The 15,601-nt window shown below is 41.2% G+C and overlaps 1 protein-coding gene and 1 non-coding gene across 2 annotated transcripts in view; both read left to right on the top strand.

Annotated features, from left to right (window-relative positions):
• Positions 1-14,440, top strand: part of LOC128662621 (ADP-sugar pyrophosphatase) — an 86,933-nt gene extending 72,493 nt beyond the window's left edge. The window contains exons 8-9 of the mRNA XM_053716474.1: positions 4,589-4,642; positions 13,403-14,440. Coding sequence (XP_053572449.1) covers positions 4,589-4,642; positions 13,403-13,512 — 164 coding nt within the window. The 3' untranslated portion in view covers positions 13,513-14,440. The remainder of the gene's footprint in view (positions 1-4,588; positions 4,643-13,402) is intronic.
• On the top strand, positions 6,104-6,186 carry TRNAL-UAA (transfer RNA leucine (anticodon UAA)). The gene has a single exon. It is a non-coding gene; the product is annotated as a tRNA-Leu (tRNA).
• Positions 14,441-15,601: the final 1,161 nt, after the last annotated feature.

Raw genomic sequence — 15,601 nt, 5'->3', positions numbered from 1 at the left:
TTAGTTCATCTACGCTAGACGACATTACGGACAGGCTTAGAGTCCTTAAACTAGCTAATTCCTTCATTTCGGAGGCCGTAGTACATTTAACCAAACTTACGGCTAAGAACTCAGGATTCGCCATACAGGCACGTAGGGCGCTGTGGCTAAAATCCTGGTCAGCTGATGTTACTTCTAAGTCCAAATTACTTAATATACCTTTCAAGGGGCAGTCTTTATTTGGGCCCGGTTTGAAAGAGATTATCGCTGACATTACAGGAGGTAAGGGCCACGCCCTACCTCAAGACAAAGCCAAAGCTAAGGCTAGACAGTCTAATTTTCGTCCCTTTCGGAACTTTAAAACAGGAGCAGCATCAACCTCCACTGCACCAAAACAGGAAGGAGCTGTTGCTCGTTACAGGCAAGGCTGGAAGCCTAACCAGTCCTGGAACAAGAGCAAGCAGGCCAGGAAACCTGCTGCTGCCCCAAAGACAGCATGAACCGAGAGCCCCCGATCCGGGACCGGATCTAGTGGGGGGCAGACTCTCTCTCTTCGCCCAGGCCTGGGCAAGAGATGTTCAGGATCCCTGGACTCTAGAGATCATATCGCAGGGATACCTTCTAGACTTCAAATTATCTCCCCCAAGAGGGAGATTTCATCTGTCAAGGTTGTCAACAAACCAGATAAAGAAAGAAGCGTTTCTACGCTGCGTACAAGATCTGTTATTAATGGGAGTGATCCATCCGGTTCCGCGGTCGGAACAAGGACAAGGGTTCTACTCAAACCTGTTTGTGGTTCCCAAAAAAGAGGGAACTTTCAGGCCAATCTTAGATTTAAAGACTCTAAACAAATTCCTAAGAGTTCCATCGTTCAAAATGGAAACTATTCGGACAATCTTACCCATGATCCAAGAGGGTCAGTACATGACCACAGTGGATTTAAAGGATGCTTACCTTCACATACCGATCCACAAAGATCATCACCGGTATCTAAGGTTTGCCTTCTTAGACAGGCACTACCAGTTTGTAGCTCTTCCATTCGGATTGGCTACGGCTCCAAGAATCTTCACAAAGGTTCTGGGTGCCCTTCTAGCGGTACTAAGACCGCGAGGGATTTCGGTAGCTCCGTACCTAGACGACATTCTAATTCAAGCTTCAAGCTTTCAAACTGCCAAGTCTCATACAGAGTTAGTTCTGGCATTTCTAAGGTCGCATGGATGGAAAGTGAACGAAAAGAAGAGTTCTCTCTTTCCTCTCACAAGAGTTCCATTCTTGGGGACTCTTATAGATTCTGTAGAAATGAAGATTTACCTGACAGAAGACAGGTTAACAAAGCTTCAAAATGCATGCCGCGTCCTTCATTCCATTCAACACCCGTCAGTAGCTCAATGCATGGAGGTGATCGGCTTAATGGTAGCGGCAATGGACATAGTACCTTTTGCACGCCTACACCTCAGACCGCTGCAATTATGCATGCTAAGTCAGTGGAATGGGGATTACTCAGATTTGTCCCCTACTCTGAATCTGAATCAAGAGACCAGAAATTCTCTTCTATGGTGGCTTTATCGGCCACACCTGTCCAGGGGGATGCCATTCAGCAGGCCAGACTGGACAGTTGTAACAACAGACGCCAGCCTACTAGGTTGGGGCGCTGTCTGGAATTCTCTGAAGGCTCAGGGACTATGGAATCAGGAGGAGAGTCTCCTTCCAATAAACATTCTGGAATTGAGAGCAGTTCTCAATGCCCTTCTGGCTTGGCCCCAGTTAACAACTCGGGGGTTCATCAGGTTTCAGTCGGACAACATCACGACTGTAGCTTACATCAACCATCAGGGAGGGACAAGAAGCTCCCTAGCAATGATGGAAGTATCAAAGATAATTCGCTGGGCAGAGTCTCACTCTTGCCACCTGTCAGCAATCCACATCCCGGGAGTGGAGAACTGGGAGGCGGATTTCTTGAGTCGCCAGACTTTTCGTCCGGGGGAGTGGGAACTTCATCCGGAGGTCTTTGCCCAAATACTTCGACGTTGGGGCAAACCAGAGATAGATCTCATGGCGTCTCGCCAGAACGCCAAACTTCCTCGCTACGGGTCCAGATCCAGGGATCCGGGAGCAGTTCTGATAGATGCTTTGACAGCACCTTGGAACTTCAGGATGGCTTATGTGTTTCCACCCTTCCCGCTGCTTCCTCGATTGATTGCCAAAATCAAACAGGAGAGAGCATCAGTAATTCTAATAGCACCTGCATGGCCACGCAGGACTTGGTATGCAGATCTAGTGGACATGTCATCCTGTCCGCCTTGGTCTCTACCTCTAAGACAGGACCTTCTGATACAGGGTCCATTCAAACATCAAAATCTAACTTCTCTGAAGCTGACTGCTTGGAAATTGAACGCTTGATTTTATCAAAACGTGGTTTTTCTGAGTCGGTTATTGATTCCCTAATTCAGGCTAGGAAGCCTGTTACCAGAAGGATTTACCATAAAATATGGCGGAAATACCTATACTGGTGCGAATCCAAAGGTTACTCCTGGAGTAAGGTTAGGATCGCTAGGATACTGTCTTTTCTACAAGAAGGTTTAGAAAAGGGTTTATCAGCTAGTTCATTAAAGGGACAGATTTCAGCTCTGTCCATCTTGTTACACAGACGTCTGTCAGAAAATCCAGACGTCCAGTCCTTTTGTCAGGCTTTAGCTAGGATCAAGCCTGTGTTTAAAGCTGTTGCTCCACCATGGAGTTTAAACTTAGTTCTTAACGTTTTACAGGGTGTTCCGTTTGAACCCCTTCATTCCATTGATATAAAAATGTTATCTTGGAAAGTTCTGTTTTTAATGGCTATTTCCTCGGCTCGAAGAGTCTCTGAGTTATCAGCCTTACATTGTGATTCCCCTTATCTGATTTTTCACTCAGACAAGGTAGTTCTGCGTACTAAACCTGGGTTCTTACCTAAGGTAGTCACTAACAGGAACATCAATCAAGAGATTGTTGTCCCATCCTTGTGTCCAAATCCTTCTTCAAAGAAGGAACGTCTTTTACACAATCTGGATGTAGTTCGTGCCCTCAAGTTCTACTTGCAGGCAACTAAAGATTTTCGCCAAACTTCTTCCTTGTTTGTCGTTTACTCTGGACAGAGGAGAGGTCAAAAAGCTTCTGCTACCTCTCTCTCTTTTTGGCTTCGTAGCATAATACGTTTAGCCTATGAGACTGCTGGACAGCAGCCTCCTGAAAGAATTACAGCTCACTCCACTAGAGCTGTGGCTTCCACTTGGGCCTTTAAGAATGAGGCCTCTGTTGAACAGATTTGCAAGGCTGCAACTTGGTCTTCACTTCATACTTTTTCCAAATTTTACAAATTTGACACTTTTGCTTCTTCGGAGGCTATTTTTGGGAGAAAGGTTCTTCAGGCAGTGGTTCCTTCTGTATAATGAGCCTGCCTTTCCCTCCCGTCATCCGTGTACTTTTGCTTTGGTATTGGTATCCCAGAAGTAATGATGACCCGTGGACTGATCACACATAACAGAAGAAAACATAATTTATGCTTACCTGATAAATTCCTTTCTTCTGTTGTGTGATCAGTCCACGGCCCGCCCTGTTTTTAAGGCAGGTAAATATCTTTTAAATTATACTCCAGTCACCACTTCACCCTTGGTTACTCCTTTCTCGTTGATTCTTGGTCGAATGACTGGGACTGACGTAGAGGGGAGGAGCTATATGCAGCTCTGCTGGGTGAATCCTCTTGCATTTCCTGTTGGGGAGGAGTTATATCCCAGAAGTAATGATGACCCGTGGACTGATCACACAACAGAAGAAAGGAATTTATCAGGTAAGCATAAATTATGTTTTCTCTTGCGATGTATCGAGTCCACGGCCCGCCCTGTCTATTTAAGACAGGTAGTATATTTTGTTAAAAAACTTCAGTCACCTCTGCACCCTATAGTTTCTCCTTTTTCTTCCTAACCTTCGGTCGAATGACTGGGGGGTGGAGTTAGGGGAGGAGCTATATAGACAGCTCTGCTGTGGGTGCTCTCTTTGCCACTTCCTGTTGGGAAGGAGAATATCCCACATGTATTGGATGAATCCGTGGACTCGATACATCGCAAGAGAGAAATTTATCAGGTAAGCATAAATTTTTTTTTTTTTTTGTGCAGTGTTGAGATAAATGAACATATCTGGGATGTGTGAAACTTTTCTCAATACATTACTACCCTGGAATACTCAAACTTCCCTTCTAACTTTATTTGCAGGAGCCAAATCAGACTTTATACTGGATGCAGCTAGCCAATGTGATTTTATTAGCAAAACTGCAGTCCTACTTTTATTTTTACCCCTTTTTAAAAGCCTTTTAGCTCTCTCCCATTATGCAAATGTAGCACAAGTGTTTATTTTTTATTATATTGTTTCCATTAACCATGTACACATGTATAACCTTGTAAACCACTTCATTTGTACTAACTGAATGTTTTTTTGTCTTCTGTTCCTTTTTATTTAGATGATGGAGGTATGAAACTTTTTTTTTTTTTTTCTTTCGATATTTAACATTCTCTTACCTACTGCTTTGCACTCACCTTTTTGAATAATCATGTGGGGGGTTTTTTTGTTTGTTTTTTAGAATTTGCTGAGACCATTTTGCTACCAAAGTTTGAGTTACGCAAACGTATAGACGGTAGGTGTTTACCAATAACATTTAATTTTTTTACTTCACTACAAATACAATAATTATATTTCATATTTGACACTTATTGTGACATTACATGAAGCAGGAAAGAATTTGTCAATCGGGTTAAAGTGACACTAAATGCCTTTGTTATAGAATAACATATAAGCAAAGTCTAAACCTTTTTAAAACAAATTAACATTGTGTTTGCTGGAATTGTTTTTAAATAGCCAAACTTCACCCCCAGTTTCCTTATTTGGCAGAGCCAATCTGAGCTTGCTTCTGCAGAAGACAAGTGCTAGCCAGAGTCATATTGTTAAATCTTCCATGATTCGGATAGGGCATGCAATTTTAAACAACTTTCTAATTTTACTTTTATCATCAAATGTACTTTGTACTCTTGGTATTCTTTGTTGAAAGCCAAACCTTAATAGGCTCATGCTAATTTCTAAGTCGTTAAAGGCCACCTCTTATCTCAATGCATTTTGGACAGCTTTTCACAGCTAGACAGCGCTAGTTTATACATGCCATATAGATAACATTGTGCTCACTCCTGTGGAGTTATTTATGAGCTAGCCCTGCAAATGCAAGTCTGTCAAAAGAACTGAAATAAGGGGGCAGTCTGCAGAGGCTTAGATACAAGGTAATCACAGAGGTAAAACGTGTATAAATATAAATCTGTTGGTTATGCAAAACTGGGGAATGGGTAATAAAGGGATTATCTATCTTTTTAAACAATAACAAATTTTAAGTAGACTGTCCCTTTAAATGGATAGTAAAGTCAAAATTAAACTTTCATGATTGAGATGGAGCACACAGTTTGAATTTTGTTTTTAAATATTCTATTTTTAAAATCTGCTTTGTTGGAAAGCATATCTATGTAGCCTCATGAGCAACAATGCACTACTGGGAGCTAGCTGGTGATTGGTTACTGCACATATATTCCTCAGGTCATTGGCTTACCAAATGTGTTCCGCTAGCTCCCAATAGTACATTGCGCCTCCTTAGCCTACTCTTCAATAAAAGATGCCAAGGGAATAAAGCAAAGTTGATAATATAGGTACATTGGTAAGTTAAAAAGAAAACACAAGAGTGGCGCTTACCAATCCTCTGGGGCTCGCATTCGGTGTGTTCTGAGCAGCGTTGCTTCAGCGTGTGACGTATGCTCCGTGCTTCTGAACAGCTGATATATGTAATCCGGAAGTAGGGAGCCCAGCCGATGCGCCTCCGTCCATATACATTGGTAAGTTGTTTTTAATTGCATGCTCAATCTGAATCATTATCACCTTCATGTATTGTTTAGGGTGGTTTTGGCTATGATGAAACGACTCCGTTACGTTTGGCGTTGTCAATCCGAAGAATCTAGTAAACTTTATAAACACTAAGATTCCTCTGTGGGATTTTTCTCTGGGGTGGAGGAGCCTACAGCCACAAAGCCTGATCTCATGTGATCTCGGAAGCTAAGCAGGCGCCAGGATGGCTTAGTGGTTAATGCACTGGACTTAAGATCCAATGGACCTATGTCTGCGTGGGTTCGTACCCCACTTCTGGTAGAGACTTCATTTCACCAACATTTTCAGTAAAGTTAAATCCTGCAAAAAGGGAAATGAAACCCAAATTTTGAGGTTTAATTGTTCATTTAGAGCAATGCCTTTTCTTTCTAGACTTGCTGTACTAGCTCACCGGGCTTGGGTCTGAAGTCCATATGGATCAGCTGAGAAGCCTACCTGTGGCTTAGTGGTACAGCATAGAATGTTAGTTCTGCTGTTGCATTTTCAAATGCTCCCTCCAAATCTACGCTTCTGGCGTTTTTCCTTTCAAGGATGAGACCTTCTTTGGTCTCGATCTGGCAGAATTTATTCTTCGGACCTTAAGGGTTAAAAGGTGTTTTTTCTATTTTTCATCTAGAGAGTAAGACTAAAAGAAAGTTTTTTTTTTTTTTTTTTGCTTTGCTTTGGTTTTGTCATTGTTTTTTTTTTTTTTTCCTCTTTCTGCAGGGTCAGTCTTGTTCTTTGGAGTTTATTCTCAGATTTTCTCCCTCTAAGGTATCTGCATTCTGGGTATGTTGAGAGACATTTCTTGATCTGGCTTCGGGACATTTCTCTCTGAGAGTTGCTGGTCCAGTTCCAGCCTGGGAATGGGATCTAGGTATTTTCCTGAAATTTCTTTTTTCTGGTTCTGACCTAAGTAGTGTCCATTCGCCTTTGGTTTTTAGAGGCTCTGTTCATAAGAACATAGACCTGAAGGATGTGTTTTACCGTTTTCATGAATCGGAATCTTCACAAGTTTCTGAGTTTCCATCCAAGAAGACTTTAGGTCCATGAATAGTGCAAGAATGTTTTTCTGGACTATATTGATTCAGCTGTCATCCCTCATTCAAGCAAACTATTGTTCTTGAGATCTGGACCATTTATCTTTCCCATGGATGGGAATTGGTCTGAATCCCCTAGCTCCATCTACTAGGGTGGCTTATTGGGGACCTTAAAATCTTTTCCTAGATAGAGAATCTTTAATCAAATCAAGGATTTTTCCTGTTCTTCTCTCTTCTGCCTAGCCACCAGCAAGTTCTAGTGGTCCAGTAGATCGTTAACTCTTACAACCAGTTGGGTGGGAGTTGAGATCTAGCTGCAGTTGAATTTTCCTCTCAGTACATTGGACTGATGGTCCCATGCACATCATTCCTTTGGCTAATTTACACAATATGGAGAACTCTTGGATCTGTCTCAGTGAATAGATCTAGATCAGTCAACAAGAGTCTCTCTCTCTTTGTGGTTTCTCAGGAGTATATGTCTCAGGGCGTGGATTTCTGGAGACATTCCTGGGTGATGGGACCACGGGCGCCTTCCTGCTGGGCTGGGGGGGTAGTTCTGAGACTTGTTCACGGGGCAGGGACCCTGTATTCGTTAGTCTGCTCCCCTCATAAATATCTTGGAGTGAAGAGCGATTTTAAATCCTCAGTTGGCATTTGCGCTTCCGGTCGGACAACATATTCTCTGTGACTTACCAACCTCCAGGGAGGAACCCGGAATTCCTTTGCTTGTAAAAGGTGGCTCGGATCATTCAGTGGGTGGAGGCTCACAATTGTTGTCTGCCATCCACATCCCAGGGGTGGACATTGGGAGTGGATTCCTGAACAGATTGTTCATTCCGGGGAGTGGGTACTCTATCCGGAAGTGTTCTCCAGGTTATCAACCAAATGGGTGTTTTGAGGTCGAGACACCCTCAATCCTTTCTGATAGATGCTTTGGCAGTTCCTTGGAACTTCAGGTTGTCATGTCTGTTTCCTCCATTTGCTCTCCTTCCGTGAGTAATCATTCAGATCAAGTAGGAGAGAGCATCAGTGATTCTTATAGCTCCTGCTTGGCCTCAAGATCTGGTATGCAGATCTAGTAGAAATGTCGTCCCTACCTCCATGAAAGACTATCTCTCAGGAAGGACCTTCTGCTTCAGGGGCCCTTCCTTCATCCAAATATTGTTTCTCTGAAGCTGTATGATTGAACGCTTGACAAGCGTGGATTTTCCGAATCTGTTATTGAGACCATGTTTCAAGCTCGTAAGCCTGTTACTAGACGGATTTACCATCAGATATGGTGTAAATAGCTTTAATGTGAGTCTAAAGGATGTTCTTGGAGTAGGTGAGGATTCCAAGGATTAGCCTTGAGAAGGGGTTATCTGTCATTATCCTGAAGGGTCAGATTTCTGCTCTTTCCATCTGCTATGCAAGCGTCTGGCGGGCGTGCCGGAGGTACAATATTTTGCTAGGCCCTGGTCAGAATCAGGCCTGTATTTAATTCAGTTGCTTCACCTTGGAGTCTTAACCTTGTTCTTAAAGTTTTACAACGGGCTCCGTTTGAGCCTATGCATTCCGTAGATATTAAGTTATCTTGGAAGGTGTTGTTTCTTACTGCTATTCTTCTGCTCGGAGAGCTCTGAACTCTCATCTTACAGTGTGATTCTCCTCATTTTTTATTCTGATAAGGCAGTTCTCCGTACAAAGTTTGGTTTATTCCTAAATTTGTTTCGGACTGGAATATTAATCAGGAAATTTGTTTTTCCTTCTATCTGTCCTAATCCTCCTTCTCATAAGGAACGTTTATTACATAACTTAGATGTTGTGCGTGCTCTTAAGTTCTATTTGCAGGCTACAAGGACTTTCTTTCATGTAATTAGCAAGAGTCCATGAGCTAGTGACGTATGGGATATACATTCCTACCAGGAGGGGCAAAGTTTCCCAAACCTTAAAATGCCTATAAATACACCCCTCACCACACCCACAATTCAGTTTTTACAAACTTTGCCTCCTATGGAGGTGGTGAAGTAAGTTTGTGCTAGATTCTACGTTGATATGCGCTCCGCAGCAAGTTGGAGCCCGGTTTTCCTCTCAGCGTGCAGTGAATGTCAGAGGGATGTGAGGAGAGTATTGCCTATTTGAATGCAGTGATCTCCTTCTACGGGGTCTATTTCATAGGTTCTCTGTTATCGGTCGTAGAGATTCATCTCTTACCTCCCTTTTCAGATCGACGATATACTCTTATATATACCATTACCTCTGCTGATTCTCGTTTCAGTACTGGTTTGGCTTTCTACAAACATGTAGATGAGTGTCCTGGGGTAAGTAAATCTTATTTTCTGTGACACTCTAAGCTATGGTTGGGCACTTTATTTATAAAGTTCTAAATATATGTATTCAAACATTTATTTGCCTTGACTCAGAATGTTCAACATTCCTTATTTTTCAGACAGTCAGTTTCATATTTGGGATAAATGCATTTGTTTCAATCATTTTTTCTTACCTTAAAAAATTTGACTTTTTCCCTGTGGGCAGAAAATGCTTCATTTTATTGCGTCATTCTTGGCGCGGTCTTTTTTGGCGCAAAATTTTTTTTCTGTTTCCGGCGTCATACGTGTCGCCGGAAGTTGCGTCATTTTATCCAAATATTTACATGTTCTTTGCTTTTTTTTGCAAGTTATAGGGCAATAAATACAAGTAGCACTTTGCAATTTCCAAACCATTTTTTTCTTCAAAATTAGCGATAGTTACATTGGAACACTGATATCTGTCAGGAATCCCTGAATAACCCTTAACATGTATATAATTTTTTTAGTAGAAAACCCAAAGTATTGATCTAGGCCCATTTTGGTATATTTCATGCCACCATTTCACCGCCAAATGCGATCAAAAGAAAAAATTGTTCACTTTTTAACAAACTTTAGGTTTCTCACTGAAATTATTTACAAACAGCTTGTGCAATTATGGCACAAATGGTTGTAAATGCTTCTCTGGGATCCCCTTTGTTCAGAAATAGCAGACATGTATGGCTTTGGCATTACTTTTTGGTAATTAGAAGTCCGCTAAATGCCACTGCGCACCACACTTGTATTATGCCCAGCAGTGAAAGGGTTAATTAGGCAGCCTGAAGGGTTAATTTTAGCTTTAGTGTAGAGATCAGCCTCCCACCTGACACATCCCTCCCTGACCACTCTCAAACAGCTCTATTCCCTCCCCCACCTCACTATTGTCACCGCCATCTTTAGTACTGGCAAATAGTCTGCGAGTATAAAAATAAAGTTTTTTTTTTTTTTTTAATTTTATTTTTACATTTATTTTTGTTTTTAAAATTATATATTTTCTGCAGTGTAGGATCCCCCCTTACCACCCAACCTCCCTGACCCCCCCCCCAAACAGCTCTCTAACTTCTAACTCTCCCACCACTAACTTTTTGTCGCCATTTTGGGTACTGGCAACTGTCTGCCAGTACCCACTTAGCAATAAAATGTGGCTTTTTTAAAATGTATCCCCACTTTTTCTGTAGTGTAGCTGCCCCCCTCAATACCCCCCTCCCAGATCCCTTTCCCAGCCTGCTGGAAAAACTTTAAGAACAAGATTAAGGCTCCAAGGAGGAGCAACAGGTTTAAACACATGCTTGATTCTGACCATGACCTGACAAAAAGATTGAACATCTGGCATATCCGCCATTCGCTTCTGTAACAAAATAGATAATGCAGAAATCTGACCTTTCAGAGAACTGACTGACTACCTTTTCTCCAGACCTTCCTGGATAAAAGACAAAATTCTAGGAATCCTGACCCTACTCCAAGAGTAGCCTTTAAATTCACACCAATAAAGGTATTTACACCATACCTTTATGGTACATTTTTTGAGTAACAGGCTTGCGAGCCTGGACCATGGTCTAAATGACCGACTCAGAAAATCCACGCTTAGACAGAATTAAGCGTTCAATCTCCAAGCAGTCAGCTTCAGAGAAACGAGATTTAGATGGAGGACCCTGAGTTAGAAGGTCCTTCCTCAGAGGAAACCTTCAAGGCGGCCGAGATGACATCTTCACTAGGTCTGCATACCAGATCCTGCAAGGACATGCAGGAGCTATTAGAACTATCGATGCTCTCTTGTTTAATATGAGCAATAACTTGTGGAAGGAGCACAAACAGAGGAAACGGGTAAGCTAGACCGAAATCCCAAGTAACCGCCAGAGCATCTATCAGAGCGGCCTGAGGATCTCTTGACCTTGAACCTTACCTTGAAAGCTTGGCGTTCTGCCGAGACGCCATCAGATCCAACTCCGGCACCCCCCATTTGAGGGTTAACCTGGAGAACACCTCTGGATGGAAAGCCCACTCCCCGGAATTAAATGTCTGTCTGCTCAGGAAATCCGCTTCCCAGTTGTCCACTCGAGGTATGTGGATGGCAGAATTGTGAGCTTCCGTCCACTGAATAATCCATGCCACTTCCTTCATGGCTAAGGAACTTGAAGTTCCTCCCTGGTGGTTGATGTAAGCCACTGAGGTGATGTTGTCTGACTGAAACCTGATAAACCGGGCTAAAGACAATTAAGGCCAAGCCATCAGATCATTGTAAATCGCTCTCAAGATATTTAAACGGAGAGCAGATTCCTCCGGAGTCCATAGTCCCTGCACCTTTAACGAGTCCCAGACTGCTCCCCATCCTAGCAGGCTGGCGTCCGTGGCCACAATCACCCAGGAAGGTCTCCGAAAGCATGTGCCCTGAGTCAGATAGTCCTGAGAAAGCCACCACGGGAGAGAGACTCTTGTCGACTGGTCTAGATCTATCCTCTGAGACAGATCCGAATGGTCTCCGTTCCATTGTCTGAGCATGCATAATTGCAGAGCTTTCAAATGGAATCGAGCAAAGGGAATGGTGTCCATGGAAGAGACCATCAGACCAATTACCTCCCATACATCGAGCCACTGATGGCTAAACAGTAGACTGAAGAGAGAGGCAAGAGGAGGGAATTTTGGATTTTCTGACATCCATCAGAAAAATTTTCATAGATAGGGAATCTATTATGGTCCCTAAGAAAACCACCCTTGTAAAAAGTCACCTCTCTTTTGGGAACCATGAACAGATTTGAATAGAATCCTAACCCTGTTCCCTTACTGGAACAATCACTCCCAGGGAGGAAAGGTCCTGAACGCAGTTCAAGAATGTGCCTCTTTTTTTTCTTTCTTTTTTTTTTAAACCTGGTCTGCAGATGATTTTAAGAGGTGGAATCTGCCACTGGAAGGGAATGTTTTTAATACTATTTTGTAACACTGAGATACTATGTCCACAGCCCAAGGATCTGGGACATCTCGTCTCCACGCTTGACAAAACAGGGAAAGTCTGCCCCCCACTTGATCCGATCCCGGACCGGGGCCGAGCCTTCATGCAGACTTAGACTCAGCTGAGGGTTTCTTTGATTGCTTCCCCTTATTCCAAGACTGATTGGGTTTCCAAGAAGACTTGGACTGCTCCTGCTTGGAAGAGGGACGGGAAGACTTTTGACCTTTTGATGTTACGAAAGGAACAAAAATTACTTTGACGTCCTTTGAGTCTGTTCTTCTTGTCTTGCGGTAGAAAAGACCCTTTTCCACCCATAATATCAGAAATTATTTCTGCCAGACCAGGTCCGAACAAGGTCTTTCCCTTGTAATAAAGCGCCAGAAGTTGGACTTAGAGGTAACATCAGCTGACCAAGATTTTAGCCACAATGCCCTACAGGCTAGGACAGAGAAGCCAGACATCCTGGCTCCTAGTCTAATAACTTGTATGTTAGCATCAGAAATAAAGGAATTGGCTAGTTTGAGAGCCTTAATCCTATCTTGTATTTCCTACAACGGAGTCTCTACTAAAATTGATTAAGATAAGGCGTCACACTAAGATGTTGCACTTGCTACTGTGGCAATACAAACTGCAGGTTGCCATTGAAGACCTTGATGAACATACATCTTCTTCAAATAAGCTTCCAGCTTCTGACGCTGGACAGCACTTGTTTATTGGTCAATTAAATTAATCCACCAATCGGCAAGAACAACCCAGGTTGTTCACCAAAAATGTGCTGGCATCTAAACTTACATTCTTGCTTTTCAAATAAAGATGCCAAGAGAATGAAGAAAATTTAATAGGAGTAAATTAGAAAGTTGCTTAAAATTGCATGCTCTATCTGAATCATGAAAGAAAAAAATTGGGTTCAGTGTCCCTTTTAAAGGGACCAATTATACTTTAGATAAAAATAAAAAAAAACTTGCATCATTACTGCTGTGCAAATAAATCTGCAAACACTTGCACAGCATAAACCCTAAACAGCATTCATTATTATTCATTATTTTCTTATGTACATTTGATAAATATTGTGCAATATTTTGTATTTTGAAGGTTTTGCAACTAGATTTTACTTTTCTTTCCATTAGGTTGTCAAATATTGCAGATCACATTAAACAAGGATGTTGTTTTTTTTTTTTTTTCTGTAGACCTACTTTCCAAGGAGAAACTTATCGTGGATGCCAGAGTTTATACGTACGCCTTAGCAATGGAACACGCTGTAGCGAAACCCTACGAACTACCCTTCCTGAAGGGCTAAAACTTTATACATGATTAATATCCTGCTCCATAAAGAAAAAAATCACATCTCATTCGACTGTATAAACTGCAGCAGCAATGCCACAGAAACAGACATTTAAAGCACTTGCACCTTTATGTGCAAACAGTTATAAAAATATGGATCAAAATTCATATCCATAAATATTGGGAATATAATTGTTTTTGTTTTTTAAATATACAAAGATAATTTGTTGAGTATAAAGATACCGAAGTATCACAAGCACTTTTTTCCTCTGGTGGCATTTGTGATTAGGTTTGCCACCTCTGCCGTGTTTTCCTGGACACTGAGTTACACATGCTGCAGGGTGTGCAGAGGGCAACATGAATTGCATCCCTGGACAGCACTATTCATGTTCCTCCTTGCATACCCTGCAGCATGTATAAATCATAAGTGTCCAGGAAAACATGGCCAAGGTGCCACCCTATTTGTGATATCTTCACTTGTATATTTTTTTAACTTTTTGGTAGTTTTGGATTGGAACTGAATTCCTGAGTGTTCACTGAGGGGGAACCATATAAAAACTAGTGACTTTATGGGGTATTCCATTGATACACACACTGGTTAAACACCTGTTATGAAATTAGGTGTCTTAAATTTAAGAAGGTTCTGTTGCTTTCATAATTTACAGTGGGATATGGATATTACATTATCAGTTCTGTATCAGATGAGCAATATTGCTGACTGGAATATGATTCCTAAAATGACTCATTACTTTTTTAGAATAATCTGTTCAGCAGATGGTAATAGAGGTTTGGGAATGTGATAGGATCTATAGGAAAATAGCTATACCATGTACAGACTAAGCTCTTTTACCATGTTTACAACTGTAGCATCAAATGTATTATAAACTAATAAAATAGCATCATTTTTTACATTTAAATTAATAAAATGTTTGTTTTAACACCAACATTTTAAAAACATAATTACCCCCCTCCCTCACATGTGTGTGTATATATGTGTATATACAGTATGTGTGTGTGTATATATGTATATGTGTATATATATATATATATATATATATATATATATATATATATATATATATATATATATATATATATATATATATATATACAGGTAGCCCTCAGTTTACGCCGGGGTTAGGTTCCAGAAGGAATGGTTGTAAATCGAAACTGTTGTAAATTGAAACCCAGTTTATAATGTAAGTCAATGGGAAGTGAGGGAGATAGGTTCCAGGCCCCTCTCAAAATTTTCATAAGTAACACCTAATACATTATTTTTAAAGCTTTGAAATGAAGCCTTTAAATGCTAAACATTATAAACCTAATAAAATAATCACACAACACAGAATATATAATTAAACTAAGTTAAATGAGCAAAAATATTTGCTAAACAGCATTATAAACCTAATAAAATAATCACACAACAGATACTTCACTTGCATTTTTCTGCAAACAGTTCTTTCTATGCATTCCAATCTGGACTGATTTATAGACAGGAAGATCTTGTTCCTTTGAAATCTGCTTGATAGCTCAGGTCTGGTTAAACTGATTAATTTCAGCTTGCTTGGCTTTGCTGCAACACAAGCGGACAGCTCCACCTACTGGCTATTTTAATAAATGCACTGCTTCTCAATGCTTTTTAACAGTAGTCACATGACTGGAAAAAAAGGTTGTAATTCTGAAACGGTGTAAATTGAACCGTTTTAAAACGAGGGCCACCTATATATATATATATATATATATATATATATATATATATATATATATATATATATATATATATATTTAACAGAAAGGAGAACTGCACCCCTGAGATAGAACAAAAGCTAGAATAACTTCCATGCCTGTTCATTTATATTGCAACTCAGGGTGCTCGTTCTTTTAGCACACTATGCCCCTTCACAGAGAAAAAATATCCTGTAGCATATCAGTCTGATCCTGCCCAATGACAGTCCAGCGCCGAAATACCAGGCAATTCTTCTCTGAACAAGGGAAGCAACAACCCCAGACGATCGTTTCGGCCTTCTATGGGCCTCGTCAGTTAGGTGCAGTTGTATCTCTCTAAGGGCATGTGTGCACGGGGTCCACGTCTGGATTACCCATTA

This window comes from Bombina bombina, chromosome 6, assembly GCF_027579735.1.
Source record: "Bombina bombina isolate aBomBom1 chromosome 6, aBomBom1.pri, whole genome shotgun sequence".
In the NCBI taxonomy this organism is placed as follows: Eukaryota; Metazoa; Chordata; class Amphibia; order Anura; family Bombinatoridae; genus Bombina; species Bombina bombina.
This window is presented reverse-complemented; position numbering and strand designations above follow the sequence as displayed.